Source organism: Microtus oregoni, unplaced genomic scaffold, assembly GCF_018167655.1.
Source record: "Microtus oregoni isolate MIOR12 unplaced genomic scaffold, Mior012 000055F_ref0000237, whole genome shotgun sequence".
Lineage (NCBI taxonomy): Eukaryota > Metazoa > Chordata > Mammalia > Rodentia > Cricetidae > Microtus > Microtus oregoni.
The window spans coordinates 10,325,333-10,352,061 of record NW_024543831.1 but is presented as its reverse complement, the minus strand read 5'-3'; the positions used below and the strand labels follow the sequence as shown (position 1 = coordinate 10,352,061).

The 26,729-nt window shown below is 44.4% G+C and overlaps 1 protein-coding gene across 3 annotated transcripts in view; it reads right to left on the bottom strand.

The window, feature by feature from the left end:
* The window catches only part of Exph5 (exophilin 5), a 72,716-nt gene that overhangs the window by 15,525 nt on the left and 30,462 nt on the right, over positions 1 to 26,729 (bottom strand). The window contains exons 2-4 of one of the 3 annotated variants that reach the window (XM_041638384.1): positions 19,919 to 20,079; positions 16,978 to 17,134; positions 5,418 to 5,487 (exon numbers count right to left, since the gene is read on the bottom strand). In XM_041638384.1, the coding sequence (XP_041494318.1) occupies positions 5,418 to 5,487; positions 16,978 to 17,134; positions 19,919 to 20,079 (388 nt within the window). Of the gene's footprint in view, positions 1 to 5,417; positions 5,488 to 16,010; positions 16,189 to 16,977; positions 17,135 to 19,918; positions 20,080 to 26,729 lie in introns of those variants that run through there. The other 2 variants (XM_041638388.1, XM_041638385.1) reach the window with 2 other exon arrangements.

The window sequence follows — 26,729 nt, the reverse complement described above, 5'->3', positions numbered from 1 at the left end:
TCTTTATCCCTAGAGTATGAAGAGGCTTCTCTTTTGTACTCTTCTGTGGCTCTTTAACTTTCTAGTTCTGTTTTGTTGTTTTGAGACAGGGTCTCAGTAGCCCCGGCTGACTTGGAACTGACTAGGTAGCCTACCAGGCTGGCCTCAACTTCAGAGCAATTTTCCTGTCTCCGTCTCTCCAGTGATTAGAAGTGTGTACCACAACACTGACTCGATTTTCTATTTGAATAATAATTTATTATAGATGCTATAAATCCATTATTCCCAAACCTATAGTTTTGATACTTGGTGTAGGCTTCCTGGATAAAGGTCACCAAGCACCATTATCTCTTAACCATTTAACACCCAAACAAACTTCGGATTTCCTCTATGCAGAGCAGCGTACAGGCCTGTGGCCTCCTGGATCATGATTCTGCATAACAAACACTTTTAGTGAAATGGAAAATATGTGAGCTGGGGGCTCAAGTGAGAGATGAGCCTCTGGAGGCTGGAAGGTTCCTCTGTCTGGGGACCAGGTTCTTCTCATCAGGACCAACGCTACACACTCAACACACCCGTGCTACTTCCGGTAGAGAGATGTGAATTGAATGACTAAGAAGAACCCCAAGATTTTACTAGTAATATGCAGCATTAACTCGGAAGCCGGTCAGTGGTTGGTACCTGGCATAAAGAGGACTAAGTGTCACCTTCGCTCTCCAGACTCTTTATTTGAGCGGTAAGTGAGATTGTCTGTAGTTGTTGCCTTAACCAGAAGCAAGTGAACGCTGACTGTCAACGCCATGACTTTAAGGACCTTGAGTGGGACACTTCTCGGTATTCTAATAGTCCCACAAAGTTGGTGCTACTATTGTCCCCGACTTCAGAAAACTGACGTTTCAAGAGGCCTTGCCGTTTGCTTAGGTCCCACTGCAGTGGGGTGAGGATTTGTCCCCAGGCTGTTGGACTTTAGAATGCTACTGAATCTCTCTGCTCCTGGAAGAATCCCACAGTTCTTGGTCTATCACAATGCTGTATCCAGGTAGCGGGAATTTTCATCAATGAAACACAGGTCCCACGGTACCTTGGGAGCAGCTGCAGTCCTTCGTGATGCAGACCAGACGGACATTGGCCCTCGGTTGGGGCTCAGTCTTGTCCTCCTTACTGCATGGTCGCCATGAAATGAGACGTTTATTTCCCCTTCTTCGCTAAGAGTGTGAAGCTCAAACTCCTCTTTACAGTAAAATCATGTCAAGGTGCTTTCTCAGCTTTTGATGTAAGCCTTTTTCCCCCTTTGTCCAGATTCCCTGTGCTCCAAGCTCTGACGCAGTGTCCCAAATATCACGGACTTCTTGACCTTTGTCCCTGTATCCTTGATTTTTGTTCTTTCTCAACCTTTTCTTTTAGAAACGGCTACCGTCCTCCAAAGTCCAGGTCTTACTCTCCCCCAGGAGCCTGTTTCCAATGCTCTCAAGCAGAGCTCATTCCTGCCGTCCTTCTCTCGACACCTCTGGCATTCCACAGCACAGCGTCATGTCCAAAGTTGGTCTCTCTTCACTTCTGCTGACACCAGCTCTCTTTCGCTCCTCCCTACCAAAAAATGTCACTCTCCTAAGCAAGGATTCAGACCCTGGAAGTGGCAATGCATTCTTATTTGTATCATGAACACCAACACAACACGCAGTCTGCAAGGTGTGGTTACTGCCAAATTCAAGGTGACCCCCACCCCAGCAATAGTTTCTCCTTCTGAACTTCCCAAAACTGTTTTTAAAAATTTGTGTGCGGAGGTGGTAGTGTGCTTTGTGCATATATGTGCATGTGTATATGAAATGTGAAGGTACATATACCCATGTGTGCACCTACCAAAGTCAGGAGGATGTCAAGCCTTCCTCTGTCACATTCCATGTTATTCTCTGGCTAGGGTCACTCACTGAATCTGAAGCCTGTCGCTTTGGCTAGACCTGGTGGCTACTGAGCTCCCATGACTCACTAATTTCCACCTCCCAATGCTGGAGTCACAGGAATGCGACCTGGCTCTTATGTAGGAGCTGGAGATTTGAACTCAGGTCCTCATGCTTACACAGCAAGTATTCTTCCCCACAGAGCCTCTCCCTTGCCCCTCTAATACATCTTTTTTCTACTCATCTGCTATCTACTTTTTTTTTTTCGAGACAGAGTTTTTCTGTAGCTTTGGAGCATATCCTGGAACTAGCTCTTGTAGATCAGGCTGGCCTCGAATTCACAGAGATCTGCCTGCCTCTGCCTCCCGAGTGCTGGGATTAAAGGCGTGCGCCACCACCGCCCGGCTAACATTCTTATTTTTAACACAATTACTCATTCATTTTAAAAAATAATTGTAGACCTAGAGAGATGACTCGGCCGTTAAGAGCACTGGTTATTCTTCCAGAGGACCTGGGTTCGATTCCAAGCACCCAGACGGTTGCTACTAACTATCTGGACTCCAGTTCCAAGGGATCGAATGTCTTCTTCTGACCTCTGTGGGCACTGCACGCATGTGGTGTACAGTCACACATGCAGGCAAAACACTCAGACATAAAATATAAATGAATAAATCTTTAAAACTATTTATTTATTTGAGGGAGTGTGTGCCCTGGCATGGCTGTGGAGCTCAGAGGACAGCTTGTAGGAATCAGGTCTTTCATTCTCCCATGCGGGGTCCCAGAGGTGGAGGTTGTCAGGCTTGGCGGCAAGTGTGTTTCTTTATCCTCTAAGCCCTCTTACTTTTTAATACAATATTATTTCCCATATCTTTTCTCTTTGGATCGTTAAAACGAATGTGCGATCTAGTTAAGGGTTGTTCCCATTTTGGGGATAAAACAAGCGAAATTCAGGTTAAGTGTCTTACTGACATCACAGGAATGACTTCTGCAGGAGCGGCTAGTCACACCCATCTGACCTGATCCCAAACCCTGATCTGTGACTTCTGCTGATGTACATATCAACATGACAATCCCTCTGAAAGGGGGAACCTCACCTTAAACACCCCCTGGCCTCCCGTGTGGAGTGACACCGTGCACGTAGTTAGGAACTGACTTACGACACGTCAAGATAGGAAACCACAGAGGGGAGGCTACTAGAAAAATTACAACATAATTGATCTATTGAAGGCGGAGGCAGGCTAATCTTTGAGTTCAAGGCCAGCCTAGTCTACAGAGCGAGTTCCAGGAGAGCCAGGGCTACACAGAGAAACCCTGTCTCGGATTTTTCTCTATTAGAACTGAGAAAAGCATGCTGGGGGGAGGACAGCACGGTGGTTACACATAAAATGCGACACAGTCGAAGCCTGGTTCCTCCCAGACAGGGCTACATCGGTGGTTCTCAACCTGTGGGTCACGACCCCCTCGGAAGCCAAATGACTCTTTCACGGGGGTTGAATGTCAGATACCCTGCATATCAAATATTTACATTACAGTTAATAACAACAGCAAGATCACAGTTATGAAGTAGCAATAAAAATAATTTTATGGTTGGGGGTCACTATAAATGAGGAGCTGTATTAAAGGGTCACAGCATTGGGAAGGCTCAGAACCACTGCTCTACATGGCTCTGGGAAAATTACTTAACCTTGTGCCTTAGGGACTTTGTTGGTGAAATGAAACTAAAGCCAGTGACAAAGCAACACTTCCTCTGCTAAGAAGGCTGGTTTAACAGCGGGGAGCAGCTGAGAATGGGATCCAGGCCCTAGGCGATTCCTTCACACTGACTGATGCTGTTCTTGGGTTATGGAGAACTTTCTGGAAAACTCCTGAGAGTGTGTTGAACTTAAGAGCAAGGCAGGTTCCCCACAGTACACCGTAGGATTTAGGACTTTCAGGAAACAGGGAACATAAAAGCCGAGGCGAGAAACAAGCCCTTTAACACAATGTCAATGCCCTCTGCTGATACTGTCTGCAGTGTTGACGTAACTAAACAAACAGAGCTCCTGTCAGAGGGTAACCTTCAAACACTGGAGAACTTCCTAGGGCAGCCAAACCTGCAGAGCGGCTGTGGGAGCTGGAACCCACGCTGCCTGATATTATCAAACGCCTTGGTAAAGTCAACAAATTAAAATTTCAAGGTGCTCCCAGATTTGTCCTGTGAATGCTTTCCAGCAGAGATTACATTCAGCAATGTGCTCCAGGCTCTGTGGCTTAAAAATCACGTATTCGTTCCTGCTTTCAGGGCCTGGACACACATGTTAGCTATCCCAGAGGGATACAGAGAACTGAGATGCTAGCTACTTGGTAAATGCCACATTGGAGATGCATCCCTCCAGATAACAACGCTGGTGGTAGCAAGCTAAGCGAGAATGCATTCAGAAAAACTAAGAACAATTAGCTGGCCCAGGAAACATTTTTTTTAATAGCTTGAGTTAGCCTTCCACTTGGTATGTAGCAGAGACTGCTGTGAACTTCTGACCCTCCTGCCTTCACCTCCGAAGTGTTGGAATTACAGGCACGCATTGCCCGCCACACAGTGGGTTTGTCTGGTGCATGCACATGCAAGTGTACATGTGTGTTGAGATACAGTCTTGTAGAGCCCAGGCCCAGGCTGGTCTTGAACGTGCTATGTATACAGAGTAGGGAGACTCTGTTACACGTCATGCAGTACATTAGACTGTGCCCACGGTGCTGAGTCTGGGAGGAATCTTGGGCGAGGTGACCTTTAAGCTTCCATCTAACACCAAACATCCAGTAAGTAGTGTGAATGCTTAAATAGCAACTGCTGTCTCTTCTGAGAGGAGGGTCATTCAATAGTAAACCTCGCACGAAATACTATCGTCCCCCGGACCATCCTGCCCGGCTGCCAATCAAGTGGTGGGAAGTTTATCAAATCAGATCTTGGCAAGAATTTTTGTGGCATCAGTGGTCAGCTTCCAGGGTACCACACACAGTCTAGCTTCAGGCAGAACTTCCTTCCTTTTCCTTTTGTCACTGGTGGGAGCTTCCAGTCACTCTCAGTCGCTCACTGTCAAGTCCCTTATATGCTAAGAGCTCATTGAAATAGTTTGTTGAAAGTGGCAACCAAGAGTCTCAAAGGAAAATATCTGCCGATCCTCAGATTCGAGTTTCAAATCTCAAGAATGCCATGTTACCCTGCCACTTTATACATCACAGGTGCCCACCTTGCTCTTTCTACAGACTCTACATCTTATTCACATCCCTAGACTCATGAACATCGGAGGATGCTCAAACATTCCTCCAGCAAAACTGAGAGAGCAGAAGCGTCTAGAACCATGACCTTATCTTCTTAGAAACCAGAAGTAGAGGCAGAGTGGGTGCCACCCCTGTTCACTGCTGAGCTAGGGTAAAACCTCTGCAGGGAGTAGTTCACTGGGGTCTACATGCAAAGAGCACATCAGGGCGGGTCGGCTGGAGGCCCAGCTGTTCCAGCTGTTGAAGGTTCAGATACGGCTTTTCTAAGTGGAGTCTAGCATTTACCTTTGATTCCCCGGATACTACGGCAGTTGTGTCCCTCACAGACACATGAGGCGCCACACGGTCATCACACCTGTGGGAAGAATTTAAAATCATTTCTTTGAAGAGGTTGACTTTCACCAGGAATAAAAACCAATAACAGTACATTTACCATTACAGGTCACTATCCAGAGAGGATAAGAAACATTTTCTCCTGAAGGACGCGTCACTGAGCAAAATTTCAGAAAACTTTCGCATGGTAGCTTAGAGTTGATGTTCCTACTTTTGCCACCCAAGTGGATTTGCATTTGAGCACAGTGTGAAAACACGTGACAGGCTGTCTAAGCTGCTGAATGTTTATTCATCGGCGTGTCCCACATGGATTTCACTCAGATGCCCCACACCTTCAGGGCAGAGATCATGGATGCTTCCATTTCACTGATGATCAAAAAGTGCGGTGAATTTGGGAGACAGAGCTCGGGAAAGAGTCAGTGTCCTGGCTGGGAACTGAGTGCAGGCTGTTTAAGTTTCTAGTTGGCCTGGCAGCAAGACTCAGCAGGCAAAGTCACTTGCCCCCAAGCCTGCTGAGCAGAGTCGGATCCCGGGTTCCCATGTGATGGAGAGAGAGAAACAGCTCCTACACATTACGCTCCAACTCTCATACACATGATGTGGTCTGCACACGCCATCTCCCCCACGAAGTAAGTAATTATAAAAATGAGAAAAGACGGGTGCTGAGCTTGTCAGTCTGTAATCCTGTGCCAATGTGCGCTCTTCCTGATCCTACTCAGGGTCAGTAGACTGCCATGACTCACAGCTCTTTGTGAAATTAGGGCACCTCCTCCACCAAGGCAGCAGCAAGGGAGTCCAGAGTTACACAAGCTGGGACTGTGGACGGGAGCAGTCAAAAGGAGCTGGGCAACAGCTATCCGCCATCTGTTTCATCGCTTCATGGTTAGTGAAAGTTGACCATAAAAGCCGGACACCAACGGTTTTCTATTTTAAAGACATCCATAGCTGTTTTATAGTTGAGTTCAGATTTTGACCAGAAAATGAATTAATGTTGTGGATTTTTTTTCATATTATCCTGAAATATAAGTTATACTAATAATATCTGCATGTCAAACACAGGTCAGGATTCCTTACCCAGTGTGCTTGGGACCAGGAGTGTTTTAATTTTTCTTTCCTTCCTTTCCCTCCTCTCTCTTTCTCCCCTCCCTCCCTCCCTCCCTCCCTCCCTCTGTCCCTTCCTGTCTGTTTTTGAAACAAGTGCTCTCTAAGTTGCCAAGGCTAATCTTGAATCTGGACTCTATCTGACTCGGGTTTTTTGTTTTGTTTTGTTTTATTTTGTGAGACAGGGTTTCTCTGTATAACAGTTCTGCCTGTCCTGGAACTTTCTTTGTAGACCAGGCTGGCCTTAAACTCACTGAAATCCACCCGCCTCTGCCTTCTGAGTGCTGGGATTAAAGGAGTACACCACCACCGCCTAGCTCTTACTCAGGGTTTTAAGTAGCTAGAATTACAAGCCTGTGCCAATAAACTCAGTTCTGTTTAAAATGTGAATATTTGCACTAATTAAGGAGATGTGTTGGGAATGGGACCCAAGTATAAACAGAAAATTCATTTGTTTGAGAAACATCTTACACGTGGTGCCTCAAGATGATGTAATCCGACTGGAGCCTATCACATGAGGTCATGAGGTTGGATGTGGAATTTTCTATCTGTAGAATCATCAACAGGTTCAAATTTTAGGGGATGGGCAGCGAGAGGCCTTAACCAGTAAAGGCACATTCCATCAAGTCTGGTGGCCTGAGTTCAACCCCTAAACCCACACAGTGGCAGGAGAGATCCTCCTTAGACAGTCGTTCCCCTGACCTCCACACACGTGCTACAGCACACACAGGCCCGCGTACATACCCAATAAATAACAAGCAAGTAAGTGTAAACAATATTTAAAATTTCAAGTTTGAGGTTTTTGGATTGGGGCCGGTGCACCGTGTTTATTCACTTGCCTCATGAGGCAAAGTTTCGCTATGCTTCTCTTGCTGGCCTGAACTCACTATGTAAAGCAGGCAGGCCTCGAACCTGCCACAACCCTGCATCTGCTCCTGAGATTACAGGCGTGCGTTGCCTCATCTGCTTCTGGTCTTCCCGTCTATGCCTGTTGAAGCTACGTTCCTCCTACAAGTATTGTGTACACAAACCAGTATTGTTTTGAAATCTTTGAAGGAAACGAATGCGGCCGAGAGAGGCAGTCTGTGTTTCAGAGCACTTTCACCCAAAGGAAGCACAAAGAGCTGAGACACCACTTTAGCCTTGATAAAGAGGGTGAGCTAATGCGTGGGCAGTGTGGAGCGGACACTTCCAGGGGACGCCCCGACAAGGCAGGAGGGAGAAGGTGGCGGAAAACTGCCCAGGAGACCAAAGGGTAGGATGGGTAAAAGCTGGGAGCCTGATGCCCTCATGCAGGCCTGCATTCCCAGCACTCTGGAGGCCAGCCTGATCTACACAGCAAGTTCCAGGGTGGCCAGGCGTGCATAATGAGACCCTGTCTCACAAGCAAGCAAGCAAACAATAAAGGGTTGGAGAGCAGGCTCAGCAGTTAAAAGCATGGGTGCTCTTCTAGAGGACCCAGGTTTGATTCTCAGCACTGACATGGCGGCTCATAACCCTATGTCAGGGGATCCAACATCTATTTCTGGCTCCATAGGCACCAGGGGCGTACCTGATACACAGACATATTTGGAGACTGAACACCCACCCAAACACATAAAAAAATAAATAAAACTTAAAAATAAATAGAATTTAAAAATAAATAAATAAAATTAAAATAAATAGATAAACACACTGTCCCAGAACAAAAGGCTTGGAGATAGGAATGTTACCAGTTCGGGTAGGAACTGGCAAACAATGCAGTTAGCCGCAAGCCAAGAGTACATACAACCCAGATGGTGCCAGTTCTTGCTCTTTTTATAATCCTAATGGCTGCAGCCCTCACTGCACCCCACAGCCGGCCTCGCACTATCTCACTAGGTCCCCATCTGGTTCGGAATCAGTGCAGCAGGGGTAGGGTGCTGAGAGTGGCAAGCGCGCAGGAAATGGCTCCAATGACACAGACAGAACAGATGGCCATCACGTGCAGAGGCACAGAGTCGAAGGATGTGTGTTTGTCCGGTGTGTGCCTTGCTGTGTGTGCTACCGTTCACTCCATAAGAGGGGACCGTCCAGCTGCCTGGGAGGCCTTCCGCAAGCATCTCTGGTGTCACGAAGGCTGTGCTGGAAAAAGCCCTCTGGACTTGGCGAAAATAGCTCACCTTCTGCCTTGACCTCCAAGTCCGTAATGATGTCACACCGCAGGAATCTCTCACAAATGCCCTCACCCCTTCCATTACAGCCATCTTGCTTGATACTAATCTTGCTTCTCTTCCGGAACCCCCTCCACCCTTCACGCCACCAACAGGGAGATCTTTGGAAAATTCAGACTCCATCTTTTCAGTCCCCACCTAAAAATCCCGGAGGGGATTGTTCAAAATCTTAACATGACCCAAGGCTTTTCTCTTAAAAAAAAAAAGTTTTTGTTATTAGGTTTATTTAATCATTTATTTTGTGTGTGTTTAAGCACGCGTACACAAGTGCACTTAGAGGTCAACGGACAATTTCTAGGAGTTGGTTCTGTCTTTCCACCACGTGTGTTCTGGGCATCACGTGGGTCACCAGGTTTGGTGGCAAGTGTCTTTTCCTATAGAAGCAGCTCACTAGCCCAGGGCTTTCGTTTTATCTGGTGAACCTTTTAAGCAAGCCCTTACCCACCCAACCTTATCTCTCAGCTCTCCTAGGCATCCCTGACCTGCCAACTTAGTTCCACCTCAATTATCCTCTCATTTCCACGCCTTTGCAGATGCCGTTTAGAAAACCCCATGCAACAGGGCAGGGCAGGGCTCGGGAATATTCTTTTCTAACACTTGGATCTCTGAGAAGATCCACCTATCAGGTCACAAGCAGCTCAGACCCCGTGAGTTAGACGTGAGCTTTTTGTATTTCCATTCTCACTCCTTTCTATCCGGTCAACAAACCCTACTGACTCCAACTCAGTGTCCATTCTTGTTTCTGCATCAAGCTGCCATTACCCTGGTCCCAGCATCACCCATCAGCTCTTGCCTTTCTAGCGCAGTAACCCTGTTCACTGTCCTGATGTCTCCAAGCGTGTTCCCAATCCATCTCTGTACGTGAGCCACAGTCATCAGGACAAATTGAACCCTTCCTCTTCTTGCAAACTTTTACTTGCTTTGTAGTGAAACGTGAGGCTATTCTCTGTATCCACAAAACCCTACTCAGCCTAGTCTTTACACACCCAACTTCCCTATGTCCGCTTGGCCAGAGGGAATTTATCAGACACCTGAGTTTCTGCAGGTACTGTCTTCTTCCTGGACAATTATCTTACACTTGAAGGATGATATAGAGGTCACTTCCTCCAGAAGACTGAACCAGACTTACACTAAAGCCCTGTCCCTCACACAGGCTCCCACGCCATATGGGTCTTCTCCGCTGTAGCCTTTTTCTTGGCCTCTGATTTTGTCTCACCCTCACAAGAACCCAGCGTGTGGAGGGGAGTCCTGTCTATGCTGGTCCTGCGGAATTCACGTGTTGTCCGGTTAAGTCAATGGATGTGGTCCTTCCACTGCTCCCATTGGCTCTTCCTTTCATCCACCATCCACCTATTTCCTCAAGGCAGGGTGGAAGGAATCTCACCTCGGCTTCTCCTTCCTCCTCACCCACCACATCCACTCGAAATCCCACACAGCTCTGTTCATTTTTACATTTGTTATCCCAGTAAGGTAGCGAGCGGTTTCTTGTTGTGATCAATACCCGACAAGCATAAGGGTAGGGGTGAAGGGTTTATTTGGCTCATGGTAAGATACACCTGGGGCATGTCTCCATGATGACTCTAAATGCAGTCAAGTTGGTAACTGAGATTAAATATCATCAATCTCCTCCCACCAGCTTTGCCTCTCAGTCTCATTTTCATTTGTCTGGGTTTTTTTTTTTTTTTTGAGACAAGGTCTTATGCAGCCCAGGTTGGCCTCATACTCACACTCACCACTTAGCTGAGACTGGAAGGCAGGGGATCCCAGCTATGCTCCATCATGCCAACATTCCTGCTCTGCTGACTCCAACGTTTCTCCCTCCCTCAAATCCTTTTTTGTTTGTTTGTTTTTCAATACAGGGTTTTTCTGTGTAACAGTCCTAGCTGTCCTGGAACTAGCTCTTGCCTGGCCTCGAACCCACAGGAATCTGCCTGCCTCTGCCTCCCGAGTGCTGGGATTAAAGGTGTGCGCCACCACTGCCTGGCCGCAAATCCATTCTTTGTGCTATAAATTGGAGCAAAGATCCTTCTTCCTTGGCACTGCTGATGCTGCTTTTCCTGAGGTGGCCTGTCTTAATCGCCTCAATGTTCCTCAGCACCCCTGACCTCCACCCTCACTTCAGCAGTGAAAACTGGACACATTTTAGAGCATTGCTGAGTGTCTGTCAGGATACCCACATGCCCTTGGCTGAGGAACCGTGGACCTAAAGGGGTCTTTCTAACATGAAAACCAGATACTGCTGACTTGAACTGACTTCGTGAGTCTCTATGACTGAGATGGATTCGGCTTTCTCTGGTTACTACATCATTGCTTGGTATAGACTCTTGTCCTTAGTCACCTAGTATGGTCCTCTTCCTCCAGGAAGCCTCTGGATCCTCTAGTTTAGTTAACAACTTCCTGGCAGGAAGATCCTCAGTCGCCCAGATACTCGCCATGTCTATCTGCTGTGACCTGGTTACACCTGGGCCACATGGAATCCCTGTGTGAGTTCAAAGGACACGACTTCCTTCACCATCTTTTGCCAGAATTGCTAAAGAATGGATTTGGTGGTACTCTCCTTTAATCCCAGCACTCAGAAGGCACAGACAGACGGGTCTCTGAGTTGGAGGCCAACTTGGTTTACAGAGTGAGTGTCAGGACAGCCAAGGCTACACAGAGAAACCCTTTGTCTTGACAAACAAACAAACAAACAATCCAAAACAACAACAAAAAGGAAGAACAGAGCAGAGCAGTTCTGAGGCGGGCCAGTCGCTGCACGGGACAATCAGGTGCCTTCATTAGATTACAGTCCTCTGGGAAGGGACTTGGCTTTCGGTCCATATTTTACCTCCAACACAGTAAATGTGCTGTCTGATTCTGGCCAGGGCTTTGATAAAACTTGATACTACATGAAAGTAAAGCTGTCGTCTTGGTTATTATCACCCACGTTAGGAATTGTTACAGCCATTACCTTGGTCTGAATGAATTGTTCTGCAGGGCTCCAGATTATCCCAGAGAAATAAAAAGAAAGCTCTCGGTTCCCATCCTTGTGCCTACTAAGACAGATTCCACAACCTGATCATCTCTCAATGGAAAACTGCTCATGAGACTCAGACTTAACCGGATCAACAGGAAGCCACTGGCTTCCCAGGATGGGAAAAGCCAGACTGTCCCCCATGTCTTGCTTCTCCCTGGTGCTTCTCTGTCTACACCATGCCAGAGACCACAGAGAGAGCACAGCCTGAGAAAGATCTCACTCGCTCTGAGGCCTCTGGGTAAGGATCTTAGAGTCTTCTCTATTTCAGCTCAAGACTTTCCAACTAGAAAATGAGGAGGGGAAAGAAGGAAAGAGGGAGTGGGAGGCACAGAGAGAATCTAAATTCAGGGAAAATATGATGTATCTTTTAACTTTCCAAAATAGTCTTTGACCTTTCTGCTTACGTAAGGGAGTTTGCAGCTGAAAGGCCCAAGCTGTGTACGCCCTATGGATCAGGCAAATTTGGGCATGTCTGAGAAGTGGCTAGGTGGAGCCACCAGAGCTCCTTGCATTTGAAGGGAATAACATCACCCCTAAAGGAGCAGGAGAGTGAACCTGCATTCTCACCCCAAAGTCTGTTACCAGTCCAACTGTGGCCATGTTGGGATAGTCACTTCTGGGTCACGCACTAGGATAATCCTCCAAGGAAAGGAGGCTTGAACGTACATAATATCCACGGACTTTGCAAACTAGCTCCCCTGTGCTTTTATTTTGGGACTACCCAAAGGAAAGAGCAAGGTTAAAAAAAAAACCAAACAAACAAACTTCATTCCTAAAATTGAAATAAGCAAGAGAATATATGGCTGTGACTTCAGATGGTGGGTGGACAGAGGGTGGTGACTTCCTGATGGAGCATGCCAAAACACATTGCCTCATCATGGCAAGGAGGGACTCATTTCTGGAACTGGGAATCTGGACCAAGAAAGGAGTAGCTGAGGATGCTACTTGGAAGGCTGGAGGGCCCAGGCTGTATACCACAGACACTTACTAAACTCTAGGGAGGAAACCTGGGGGAAAGCAGAGAGCACCACAAGCCACAGACTCCAGCTACCTCATAACACGACCCAGGAGACACCCCTGCTGGAAGGTGAGGTGAGCAGAGGGCACTGCATTAGGCTCATCTTGAACACATGGACAGCAACAAATAAACAATAAACACAAATGCTTTTCTTTCTTCCTGGGGTTCGAGGCAGTTCATTCATTTGCAAATAGCATTTAAATCATAACGGGAAAGCTGGACAGTATGAGTTTTGGAGGGAGAGGATATGTATGAAGCAGAAATCACTTGGACATTTTATAATTTATGGAATCACTGTGTTCCCGTTTTTTTTTTTTTCTCCATTGAAAGTAATAAACCAAAACTTCAAGATTCCACATACTGCTAGACCTGGTGCTCATGTCTGGAATCTCAATATTCCGGAGGCTCAGGTAAGAAGATTGCCATGGATTCCAGGCCAGGAAGGGGCACATAGATTTCCAGGCCAGCCTGGACTACACACACACACACACACACACACACACACACACCTGGACTACAAACACATACACACACACGTCATTCTAAGGTTCCCCGGTGGCTACTAGAAACCATAGACAGTACAAAATCCTGTACTAACCTTTATTTTCCTATACATAAACACCTATGTTAAAGCTTAACTCACATATTAGGCACAGGGAGAGAAAGATATCACCAACGAATAACAAACAGGGATAACTAAAATATACTATAATAAAAGTTACACGAATCTAGATTTTTCTCTCTCTCAAGGCTTCTCCTCATCATATTGTAGTTTTCAGTTGGGGTTGAGAATTAACTGAAGAGGGAGGGGGAACTATCTTGCTTTAAGTGGTTGGTCCTTAAAGTGAACAAGGATATCGTGACAAATTATGAAACCTACATCCCAATTTATTTTCTAAGAAAGGTTGTCTACTTTGCAGGGACATTTCTCAAGGAAAACCGAAGCACAGAGCTGAGTTTGGTGGCACACATTTATAATCGCAGAATCCAGGAGGCTGACACCGAAGGATTGTGAGTTCAAGGTCAGCTTGGGCTACCTGGTGAATTTGGGACTAGCTTGGGCACCACAAGACATTGTCTCAAAAAAAACAGAACAAAACAAAACAAACAGCCAAAGCTTAAAAGAAGCAAATAATCTTGGTATAGTGGTGTATGCCTTTAATCTCAGTATTGAGAGGCACAGGGATCTCTGTGAGTTCAAGGCCAGTCTGGTCTACAGAGTGAGCTCCAGGAGTACACAGAGAAACTGAGTTTCAAAAAAGAAATGCAGAAGAAGAGGAGGAGGTGAAGGAGGATGGATTATTTACCTGATTATCAAGAGCTTTATATAAAGTTTGATGCTTTTTGTTTTTTGTCTTGGTTACTTTCCCTCTGAATACCACTCTGGAAAGCCAAATTGAGGTCGTCCTCTAACTCTGAATTGCCTGCCAGAGATGTAAATGCCTCTACATCATTCATTCATATCTTATAGCTAGATTAATAACTTTGATGTTGACTTTTGTGTCTGATATTCAACTGTGTATTTGCTACAACGACAACCACAAATATGATTTGATAAAAGAAAAAGATGAAAATAAACTGAAAAGTAAGTTGCTTCAAAAATTAACATTGTAGTATAAATTATACACCTTAAAAGGAATTCAAATAATTCATTAATGTGAAAAAATATTCTCTAAATTGCTTTGCTGATTTGTTCTCCAGGGCACCAAGCAGTCAAGCCTTCTTTTGGCTTTCAGGAAGTAGAAACCTGAAGGTTGTCTGTCCTGTGTAACCAAGCTTCCCAGATCCCACCAGACTCTTTCTCAGAGCTCAGGCAAGAAAGAGTTCCTGGGTCTGAAAGTATTTTAAAGGTTGTTTCTGTGTTCTGAAGATCAGAACTGCTAAAGGGAAATGCTACCTGGTATTAGAGAAGCCATGAATCCATATTAGCTGCCTTATGAGACCTCCCCACGATGGTAAAAATGTTTGTTCCTCTCACACTTGAGATTTCGATCTAAACACTGGAGTCAAGTTCCAATTTTAAAATAAAAGCATGTGTTTTGCACAATCCTCCGAGACCTTGTGAGAATAAACACCAGTGTTTATCCTTCATTGCATTCTATCCTGGCAGAACAAATATTTGCCAAGGTAGAGACGGGAATATCAGTGTGAGTTTAAGGCCAGCCTGGGCTATGTGAGTTCTAGGACAGCCAAGGCTACAATATATATATTCTTATCTCAAAAGAAGGAACAAAAGCAAGCAAGTAAATAAAAGACATCACTATGAATGGTCATGTTAAGATAAACATTAGATATTCCCACTTAAAGTTTGAAAGGAAGATGTATTTGGGGTTGGTGAGATGTTTCTGTGGGTCAAAGTACAACTTGCTGCCAAGGCTGATGGCAGAAGTTGATCCCCAACCCACACAGTAGGACAGAACCAGCTCCTGGAAGTAGTCCTCTGACCTCTGTCACACGTGTGCTATAATCCAGGCATACCTCCTCTCTGTCTTGTCTTTCTCTCTTTCTCAGACACACAGTAATAGTAATAAAAAAAAAATCAAAAATTTTTTTTTAAAGGAAGAAAGATGTATTTAAAGATGCCAGTGCCTGGGAAGTACTGAAGCAATGACGTTTGTCACCTGTCTCCAGGCTGCAGTCAGCAGCTCAGGCGTTTGGTATCTGACAAGGACATCTGCTGAACAGAGCCTGCAAATTTTCTGTTTTCTTTTTGCCCTCTGGCCAAAACACATACCATAAATGAAGATCCTAGATCTTAAGATCTATTATCTTCCTTGATCCACTTTTGGAGCAATCTGTAACAGGAGCTTGGAAGAAAACCAAAAAGCAAGCAAGCAAACAAACAAAAAACCAAAAACCAAACAAACAAAAAAACCGCACCCCCCAAAAAAAAAACCCAAAAAACACCACCACCAACAACAAAAAAACAAACAAAAAGCAAAACAAAACCAACAAACCTGCCTATGGAGTAGGCACGTTTCTTTCACTTTCCCCAGTTTCCCAAGCCATCTCCTTCTGCTCTATAACTCTCCCTTTAAAAAAATTCCAATTGCCTGAGATACAAATCACAGTGAAAACCTTCATTCCCCAACTCGCTGGCAATCAACCTTTCTCCTTGAACGAAATAGTTTCTACAAACCATGAAATATTTTTCAGTTTTAAACCTCCCAAACAACAATTGTCCCTAATGCTTTGTTTCGTTTATTAAAGCAACTCACCGACGAAGAGTATTCTTGGCAAGTGGCTCTGGAAGGTTCAGTTCCACTGATCCACATTTTGCTCTTATTTCATCAGAGAAAAGCCGAAAGTAAAAAGAAATCCGGGTGCTCCGCGAAGTCCCAGAGCCTCAACACACGCCCCAGCAGCTGCTTGCTGAGGCTCGTTTTTTCAGGGACAGTGACCTCCAACACCTTTGATTTAGCGCTGCAACTCAATCTTAATGGTTCGCCAGGCAGGGAACACGTCACGTGCCAAGCCAACACCTTAAGAGGGTGGGAAGCGTTGTAACCAGGAAGACACGCGGAAAATACTCTGCAGGCAGCTCGGCTACCCTGCAGAGCTGTGCTTGCTTGTCTGGAAACAACCCTATGACTGACACTCCCCGAGTGGAGGGGGACTGATTTATGCAGCGTCCAACCGCCAACTGTCTGCGTGCGCCCCTGCCTGCGCGGCTCCAAAAGTGGGCTCTACCTCGCCTTAGACTGAAATTCTGGACAACCACTCATGAACAGCGGCGTCAGCATTTCTGAAAATCAAATTCGTCTTCCTTTCTGTTTTGAAGTTGATTTTTCTCCACTTCTCTCTCTCCCCCCAGCCCCTATCTAATACTTAGCTCCACTTCTGGCGGAAGCACATGGTCCCCGAAAAGCAGCGATTTCAATTTATCTTTCCAGCCCAGGAACAGACACTGCTCCAGGCTCAGCAGAGGACAGTCAATAACTCTTTCCCAACACTTAACCCGTGTTCTCCAGCTTCACCAGGTCAGCAGTTGCTTAAAAGGTAGATTTCAGGTGAGCCGAGTTTCACAGTCCCTAAGCCGTGTCCCAGTGTGAACGAAACACCATTTACTCCTTCCTGTCTACCCGGACTTCAATTCTAAGAACAAACGCTGAACATTCTGGCCACTAAACAGGCCTCAGTACCCACTAATCAAGGAAGCTGTCACTTGAACTGAGTTAAACTCACCCTTTTGGTCTTTGAGACTGAAGCTTGAGCGTCTCCTTCCCAGATCTTCTGAAGGAGAACAGCGAAGCAAAGGATGACCGGATGCTCGTTCGGGAAGAAACAGATGGCTTTTGGTTGGTTAGGTTTTTAGATCTTGATGTTTGTAATTCCAACGGATCTGGGGTGGGGGAAGCGAAGATTTTTCACCATTAAAATACCTGCAGACGTGCTGGAGAGGTAGCTTGGTTGTGGAGTGCCTGCCTAGCATACACAGAACCCTGGCTTCTAGCCCCATTACTGATAGACCAGCACCTGCCTATGATTCCTGCTCTTGGCGGGTGGAGGCGTGTGGGTAAAAGCTCAAGGTACATATTAAATTTTAGACCAGATTGTGCTATACGATAACTTTTTAAAGTTTCAGAGTAATATACTTTTGTTTATTTTTAATTTGAGACAAGTTATGATCATATAGCTCCAGCTGGCTGGGGAGGCCAGACTGATCTCAAACTTGCGATCCTCCTGCCTCCTGTGGTTCCAGGCATCTGCTGCTATGCCTGCTTTCAGATAAATCTCTGTGGAAGAAGAAGGAAGGTGTGGCTTTTGTTTCCCCCTCCTGTGATCTAGAAGCTGCTAGCATCCCCACAGGACCCCAAGAACAAAGGGAATGCAGAGCTGCTTCTCAGGGTCCTGTGCTCCCGAGGTTCCGCTGGGGGGAGAAAAACTTCACACTCCAACAGAGTTTTCAGTATGTGTCACAGAATTCCTTGTTTGATGCCTCTCCGTGGGTCTTTCTCATTACACCTTCTACATAGATGTCCAACATCCCAGTTCGCAAGCCAGGGGACCCATTCATTTCATAGCTTGCGGATCCAAGTATCTTTTAGAAAAATACCAGTTCTTTAAAATCAAGGAGTTTTTCATGTAACTCTTTGATGCCAAAGAGAGTAAATAGAAGGGAAATGAAAGCATTTAGAGTGTTTCTTATTCTTTTCCAAAATCTATCCTGCTGTGGCATGTGATATGTGTGTGTATGTGTGTGTGTATATATATACATACATGTATATATGTGTGCACCTATGTACATATATTTGGTTTATGCATATGCATGCAATATATATATATAATAATTTATAACTTTATATATGAGCCTTCAATTTTAAATTTAAGGCCCACCAACATATACAAACACCATAATACCATAACCCTTTTGTGCACACTGATTTTTATAAATATTGGTGTTCAAGGTAAGGCAAAGCCATCATGGTGTAAACATGGGCTCAATCTAAAAGCCTGAGTTTCGGGCTGGAGATGTAGGCAAGGGTCAGGCCGCTTGCCCAGCAGGCCTGCAGCCCTGTTTGATCCCAGCACCAGCGGCACCACTACCACACTTTTCCCACACGCAAATGAGAATCTGGACTGTTTCTTTTTTTTTTTAATATTTATTTATTTATTATGTATACAACATTCCTTCCATGTATGCTTGCACGCCAGAAGAGGGCACCAGATCTCATTACAGATGGCTGTGAGCCACCATGTGGTTGCTGGGAATTGAACTCAGGACCTCTGGAAGAGCAGTCAGTGCTCTCAACCTCTGAGCCATCTCTCCAGCCCTCTGGACTGTTTCTTTCTTTCTTTATTTTTTTTTTGTTTTTTTGTTTTTTTTTTTCGAGACAGGGTTTCACTGTGGCTTTGGAGCCTGTCCTGGAACTAGCTCTTTTAGACCAGGCTGGTCTCGAACTCACAGAGATCTGCCTGTCTCTGCCTCCCGAGTGCTGGGATTAAAGGCGTGCGCCACCATCGCCCGGCTTGGACTGTTTCTTTAGACTGTTTTCTTATTAGAGTTGTAGTTTTATCCATCTGTGCATCCAGAAATGCCGCCACCTGTTTCAGGGTGCTGCTCATGTTGACAATGTAAGGGAAAGCGGTTGACGGGACTGGTTCAGTAGCATGCTAGTTTATAGTCGACTCTCTGAGAGCTTGCCACGCTCATGGGTGTCCTGTGGGAACAGGTTTCACTACCCTCATTAAAAGCTTAAGAAAACTGGGTGAAGTGACAGGCTGGCAGTCACAACCGAGTGTCCACGGCAGGCGCTTACGGCCACCCGTGTGGAGGCACGGAGACTGCAGAGGGAGTTTAGGTAAGAGGTTACTATGGTCCGGGGTAATTCTCCCTCTTTCTTTTCTTTCCATATTTTTGGGAACAAGGTCTCATTCTGTAGCTCAGACTGGCCTGAAACTCATGACAATCTTCCTGTCTCAGCCTCTCGAGTGCTGGGATTAAAGACACAAGCCATTGCAATCTTAATTCTTTTTACCTTTAAGTTTTCAGTGTGTTGATGCGTGTGAGTGTAGGTGTGCGTGTTTATGCATGGCATGCTCATGCATAAACATGAGTGTGGAGGTTGGGGGAACCTTAATTTGTGAGTCGCCACCCTTCCACCTTTGCTGGTATTTTGCTTCTATGCCCTGTGTCAGGGTAGCCCGTCCAGAGGCCTCTGAGAACTCTCCTGTCTCTAACTACTATCTTTCACAGGAGAGCAAGGCGACAGCTTATTTACTGTGCACAGACTTACGTAGGTGCTGGGGATTTGAATTCAGGTCTTCACACTGTGCAGTAAGCGTTTTAGCTACGGAACTGTCTCCTTGGCCCTTAGGCTAATCCTTAGCACATAGAATCCTATTTTATCCTATGAGGTAGACATTATGTCCATTTATAAATGAAAAACATATCGAAGTTTATCAAGAGTGAAAGCTTTGACCATATTCACAGTGAGATGTCTTAGGCATTTTGTCATCCACCTGCACTGTCTTGTGTATTCTATAGTACAAAACTTAAGTCCCTTAAACAGTCCTGAGCCCTAAATTGACAAATTGCCAATGCATGGATTTGTTATCTACAATACTGTGCCACAAGGCAAGGAAAAGATAATTTAAAGCAAAAAAAAAATCTTTTTTCTCTCACCGTTTTTTGCCATCCCCTTCCGTAGCCTATATGTGAGTGGTGGTTTTAACATCTGGCTAACATCTGTTTCATTGCAAAACTTCTTTCTTTGAATTTCTTCGAACCATTCTCCAGTTGCTCCTTGAAGCCATCTGATATCCCTCTTTGTCTTTTGAAGTTTGCTGAAATAAAACAAAAATATCAGTGCACCATTCCAATCCATTCCTCATTCGAATAGACCTGTGAACTTTGCACTACAGAGGCAGGAGAGGCTCATAACCTGAGGAAAAGCTGCCCTAGTTAGAATCTCTCTTTGATCACGGTGCACATATTTACACATATTGTTCTGTAGATGGTGCATTCTTCCATATACGATGACAACCTAAACGTTCTTACTGGTTGTTCAAATAATCACAGAGTCAATGACAAGAACCTTGGTTAAGCAATGTGTTAAGACCTGATCTAAAACAGCAACGAAATGATAGCTGTTCTAATGACATGCACAAACCGGAACATTCCGGTTCTGATTACTCATGCACTTATTCATTAATATATTAAATGCTTATTGAGCAACATTAACCAACTAAATGTTTATTGAGGTCCCGTGTAGGCTGTGGGGAAGGAAACAGATAGGATCCTCACTCATCCAATTTAGTGGTCAGCAACTGAAGTTAACACGCAGATTGTTAGTGTAATCGATGGCCTTAGATGGTAAAATCTGCTCAACACAAAGACACAAAGACCAGGAATGTGACCAGTGTTAGTGCTCAGGCTGAAGAGGACAGTGGCCACTGAGATGGAGGGAATATCATCCAGGGAGCAACCGTGTGCAGCTGGCTCTCCCTGGGGGGTACTAGGTCTGGAAGCCTAACTCATCTATTTTTTTCCCATACTTTCCCTTATTCAGCTGTCTATCCAAAGAAAAATTGCTTTATGTCTTTAACTAATTCCTCTCCGAGATAAATCATTTCTCAGGAGGACTCTAGAAGTACTTGAAAATGATAGGTGTTAATCCAGAGGGAGACGACCCTGGATGAAGACCACGATGCCAACCTTAAAAGCAGATAGTTTAGCACTGATGAAAACTTTAGGATTGCTGGTTTCCAAATTTGGGAACTTCTAGTATTTGGGGAATTATTTCAAGTTCCTGTGGCTATAATCCTTTGTCTAAGGTCTTCTGGAAAACACAAGTGTTAGGACCGTGTGTGTGTGTGTGTGCGTGTGTGTGTTTTGAGGAGGATGTCTTGCTATATAGCCTAGACTGGCTTTGAACTCACGGCAATCCCTTTGCTTCAGTTTCTCAAGTGCTAGGATTACAGGTTTGATTCACTGTGCCTGGCTTCCGGGTTTCATTTTCTTATTGCTGAGAAGATAGCAAGCAAGAAGACAGCCAAGTGGCCACTTTGGAGTTAAAGTCAATGAACCAAGAAAGCTGTAACTCACTTCTGCTTGAGGCTACGATACTGCTGTTTTATAAAAACGTATTTGAGAAGCCAGGGGTCATCCTGCCCAGACTTGCATTCTGAAAAGCATTAGGTAGCAGTGTCATTATTCAGCCCACAGCCTACAGATTCGGGTCAGTGCCTCTTTCTGCTATTGTATCGCTCGTCACTTGGTCAGCCACTCCTATCTCTATTGCCATCTCCTCCACTCCTACCTCTATTACCATCTCCTGTGCCAGCAAACAGAGAAACCCCCAGTATCTGCTTCCAACCAATATCGTCATTTCCCTTTAGAATGTCTCTCTACCAGTCTGTGGATTCCATTTTCTTAGATCCCTCTCTAATTGTTGGTTTCCCCAAAGCCTGACCCCTCCTCCTCTCCTAACATATCCATCTTTTTCAGAAGTTACCTGATTTAGGTTGCTCTATATAAAGCTATATAGAGGGATTTTCCTGCTTTTATAGGCTTGATGCAAATTTAATTCTCTTGTAAAAATAATCACAGTCAGCCCCACTTCAAGCCCTATTCTGTGCTTGTACATGTGACCATCACTGTGTCTTTTCCACATTGTGGTCAAAGAAGCCAGTAACCTGTATTTCCCTGTGAATGTTCATATACTTTGAATTGTATCCCAGGAAATATACCTTAAAGTAAGAACCACTCTCAAGTACACAAATTTAAATGAATACCACATAGTTGCTAACTATAATTATGTAGGCAATGTAGAATCCTAGCAATCTGGATTCAGCGTGAAGCAGAAAAGAAACAAAACATAGAATTGAATCTATGATTACAGTTATGCAAAAATGACACAAGCATTTGTATATACTAGGGGAAAATAGAAACATCTCATCTCTTACAGTAGAATCATTGTAGGTACTGTATCTACAACTAGCCTTTTTTATATGTATTCTACAATTACAATGTATTAGAATAACCATTCCTTTCTCTTTAATTGTGAATTTTCACTACATTATCAATTTGAAAAATGTTCTACTTTTATAATTTCTAACTGTGGTTTTGTTGTTGTAGCTTTTTCCTGTGTTTTTACATGGTCATGGTAAATGTATCCAGTATACACCTGGAGAAGGCCTTCTACTGTGCAGGTACTGGGATAACTCAGTAGGCAGAGCAGGAATGGGTCCTCCCTAGGGAGACTGAAGTCTAACAGGAGAAAGCCCCAAGAATCCCACAATGACACAGATTAGCTAAATGGCAGTGCTGCATGTGACTTAGGAATTCAATACACATTTGAACTTTGGGGAAAGAAGAGTGAGCAAATTAAGTCCCTCTTCTCACAGAATTCAAATTCTACTGGCATGGGGTACTGCGTGTGTGAGTTGTCAGCAAGAAAAAAGCAATGAGGTCACAAGAGAGTGTGACAAGGAGACCTGGTCTAGGGCAGCAATGAAGATTCCCTGAGATGATGGAGCAGAAGGACAAGGAAGAAGAAAGGTTCTTGCAGAGAGCATCATAGACAGGAAAGTATCAACTGTAAACAGTGTCCTAGGCAGGAGAGTATCAACTGTAGACACAGTGTACTAGGCAGGAGAGTATCAACTGTAGACACAGTGTACTAGGCAGGAGAGTATCAACTGTAGACAGCATCCTAGGCAGGAGAGTATCAACTGTAGACACAGTGTCCTAGGCAGGAGAGTATCAACTGTAGACACAGTGTCCTAGGCAAGAGAGTATCAGCTGTAGACAGCATCCTAGTCAGGAGAGTATCAATTGTAGACAGTGTCCTAGGCAGGAGAGTATCAGCTGGAGAGAACTGTCTAGGTAGAGTGTGACAATGGAGAGAAAACTCTAGAGAGGCAGTTACAGTTTTCTGTAGCATTTGGGGTCAGGTAAGGTGTCGGGCATTTGAAACACTGGTGTATGTGTGGGAGCCACACTGGATTTACAGGCAGAGAACAGATTCCAGCATGGGATGAAGAGTACCTGTAGAGTTCAGTAGAAAAGCCATTTATTTCAAACAGGATGATGGTGGAGCCGAAGAAAAATAGTTTTTAGAGAGATGGAATGATTTGGGGGCTAAGGCTACATGCCAAAGAAGACCCCATAGATTTTTTATTGATATAATGCATAGGAGATACAATTTGTAGAGATCTAACATATATAACATTAAAACAACATTTATCAAAAGCCCTTTTAGGGTTGATGAAATGGCTCAGCAGGCAAAGGCACTTGTCACCAATTCTGATGACCTGAGTTCAGTTCCTGGGACCCACACGGTAGGAGTGAGAACCACCCTCACAAGTTGTCCTCTGACTTCCACAAATGTGTCTTGATGCTCAGACACACACACACACACACACACTAAACCCACTTGTAACATTCCTAACTTTCTGAGCAATCACTAAATATTCAAGGCAATATATCTTTCACCCCCCAGGAACAAGTCACTGAGATTTCCTCTTGTAAATACCTGTAATTAACATACCATGCATTTTTCTGCCTTCCTGGTATCTGAGACAGAAATATAATAATGGGGTTAAAGAGTCAATACATTTTTCTGATTCTTTATACATAAAACCAAAATGACTTCCAAAGGTTATTAATTAGGCTACAAACCTACTACAAAACATCCTTAGAAAGCTAGGTACAATTATTTCAATTATTCTTATTTTAAAGGAACTGGATTTATAATTGTTGGTAATTATTTTTCCTTTGAGAATTTTCTTTATGTTCAGTAAAATTTCTAAGAAATGAAGTTTGAATATTTTGTGATTATACTTTGTGTTTTGGCAATGAGCGGCTTTTTAAAGTTTATGAATGAAGATTTCTCCTTTGGAATCAGACATTTTAAAAAGTCCTAATTTTTTTCCTATCTGTTCTAAGTAGTTAACCCAGGTTTTTGATTTCTATTTTGATTAAACTTTGAATATTGGAACTTAAAAACATGATTCTAACCAGGGCTGGAGTAGGTATAATCTATACTTAAATTTGTGATAAAATTATATTTGTTTCCTGAAAGCAATAAGGAATGAAATCCAGGAAGTGAAGGAATGAAATCCATATACAATAAGAACATGATTCAGAACAATTTTAGAAACCCTTAAATAAAGTGCAAGTAGGCCAGGGGTGGCTGGGGGCTGTCAGAGAGGACAGTAGACCGGGTAGGGACAGGCAGGAGCCAGGAAGTTCAAGTTCAGGTGATCAAAGAAGGCACTGTCTTCATGGGTCACAAAAACAAAGCCAGAATTAGTTCTGGCGTTTGAAGCAAGAGCAATGAAGGTGGAGAAACTAAGCACGGCAGGAAAATCTAAACTTTGTAAGGACCTGGAACTCGCCCTCCCAGTCTGGAGTAGGTGAGAGTTTGTGGACTCTGTAGCGTGACTTGCACACCTACGGCAGCTGATTGAAAAGAACACAACATTTACTCAAATCAACACGGCCTTGAGTCACGCATTTACCCCAAACGTAAGATAGGGAGTAAACTCACCATGGACAAGAAAAGACCCTGAACATAAAAGCAAGGGCACAGTGATGTGTGAGACAGGGCAGAAATTTACATCTCAGCTGACCTTGTTTTCATGGAGACTTTGTTTGGAAACAGAACTCAATGGCACTCCTAAGCAGTCCACAGGAGACTCATCCCCTGTTTTGCTTTGGTATGTACCCCGGCAGTCAACTGGGGTGGACTGTCCATTTAAGCCAATAGGAAGAACTCTAGGGTTAGAAATGACATACATGAAGGCAAATTACTAGGACACAGCTTGTCTGCTTAATTAGTCCTGCCTGACTCAACATATCACGAGGGACTCCTGTCTACACTTCTAATTTGCTTTACCCCCGGGCTGATCAGCTAGACTACATTAGATCAGGTCGCTTCTTGCTGGTCCAGCCCTTAGCTCCAAGTGCCCAAGTGCCCTTCCTTCACGCTGCCCTGTGCTGCTTAAGACTCCATGCTGGCATGTCCTCACCACGCCACATGCTCTAAGGTTCTTCTTCCTGAGTGAATGGTGTTTTTCTGTCGTTTGCATCCTTAAGGTCTGCCTATCATGTCCCTCATCTCTTCCTGGTTGTCCATGTTTGACCCTTGGTGACCCTTCCTACTCACCTTTCTTTGTATTTTTTTTCTGAGAAAGTTTTTTGGCCTCATCTCTCCTCGCTGCTAATCAAAGTTGTTGTTGTTGTTTGTTCTTTTTTAATATTTCTTTTTCTTTTCTTTTCTTTTCTTTTTTTTTTTAAGGTCAAAATCTCTCTACATAGCTCTGGCCTATCCTGGAACTCACTCTGTAGACTAGGCTGGCTTGAACTCAGAAATCCGCCTGCCTCTGTCTCTAAGTATTGGGGTTAAAAGTGTGTGCCACCACACCTGGCTAGACTCATTAAATAGTGGAAAGATCACAGGGTCAGGATCAGGGTCAAGGGTCAGGCTCTAGATGGATGCCAAGGTCAAATATTTAATTTTCTTTCTTTTTAAAACATTTTTTTCCATTTGTCAGGCTGTTTGCCTCCACAGCTCCTCCCCTGCCTGAATAAATCTACAGTTATCATTGTGACTTTTGCAACCAAAAGGCAGGGGCTCTTCCACAGCCCTCTGGAACCTGGGCAGGCCTAGTGCTTGTTTAGACCAACAGAACATGGTACATGTGAATGAAGCAAGAGACTTCTAAGGCCAGGTCTCAAGAGATGCTGAATTTCTGTCTTCTCCCTCTCGCAGCATGGGGACCTCAATGCAAAGACGTCTGGGCTGGAATCTTTGAGAGGGAGACCCAGTTGAGAGCCATCACCAACTGCCATACACATGGGCAAAGCCACCATAGACCATTCAGAACCAGCTGAGCCACTGGGGTCAAAAGAAGGAGCCTTGGTGGAGTACCTGGCTAAGCCAGCCCAAACGGATGCCCCTAGTACCATAAGCTAGTAAATCAAAGTTTTAAGCCTTTAAGTTTGGAGGTGGTTTGTTGTTTATGGTTTTTAAAAATGGATACAAGGTCTGGAAAGATTGCCCAGTGGTAAGGGGCACTTGCAGCTCTTCCAGAGAGCCTAAATTCAGTTCCAAGCACCCACATGGCTCCAGGGAATCTAACACCCTCTTCTGGCATCTCTGGGCACGCTCAGACATGTGCTGTGCATGTGCACACACACATAAATAAACATAAAATAAAATCTTTAAGATAAAGAATAAATAATAACTAAAAAATAGGTACAGATGAGGTATTCTTGGAGATACCATATTTCTGGTTTAAGTCTGTGGTTCAAAAAGATTCAACAGTGCTATATACATAGTGACGTTTCCCACAAATGTTCTTGAAGAGAGGGAAGTTATAAAAATATAAAATCAAACAAGTCCTCTGAGCAGAATATAGGGATTATAGCTATAGATTAAATAGCTTTATATGCCAATATGATCTCAATGCTTATTCAAAATCACTCC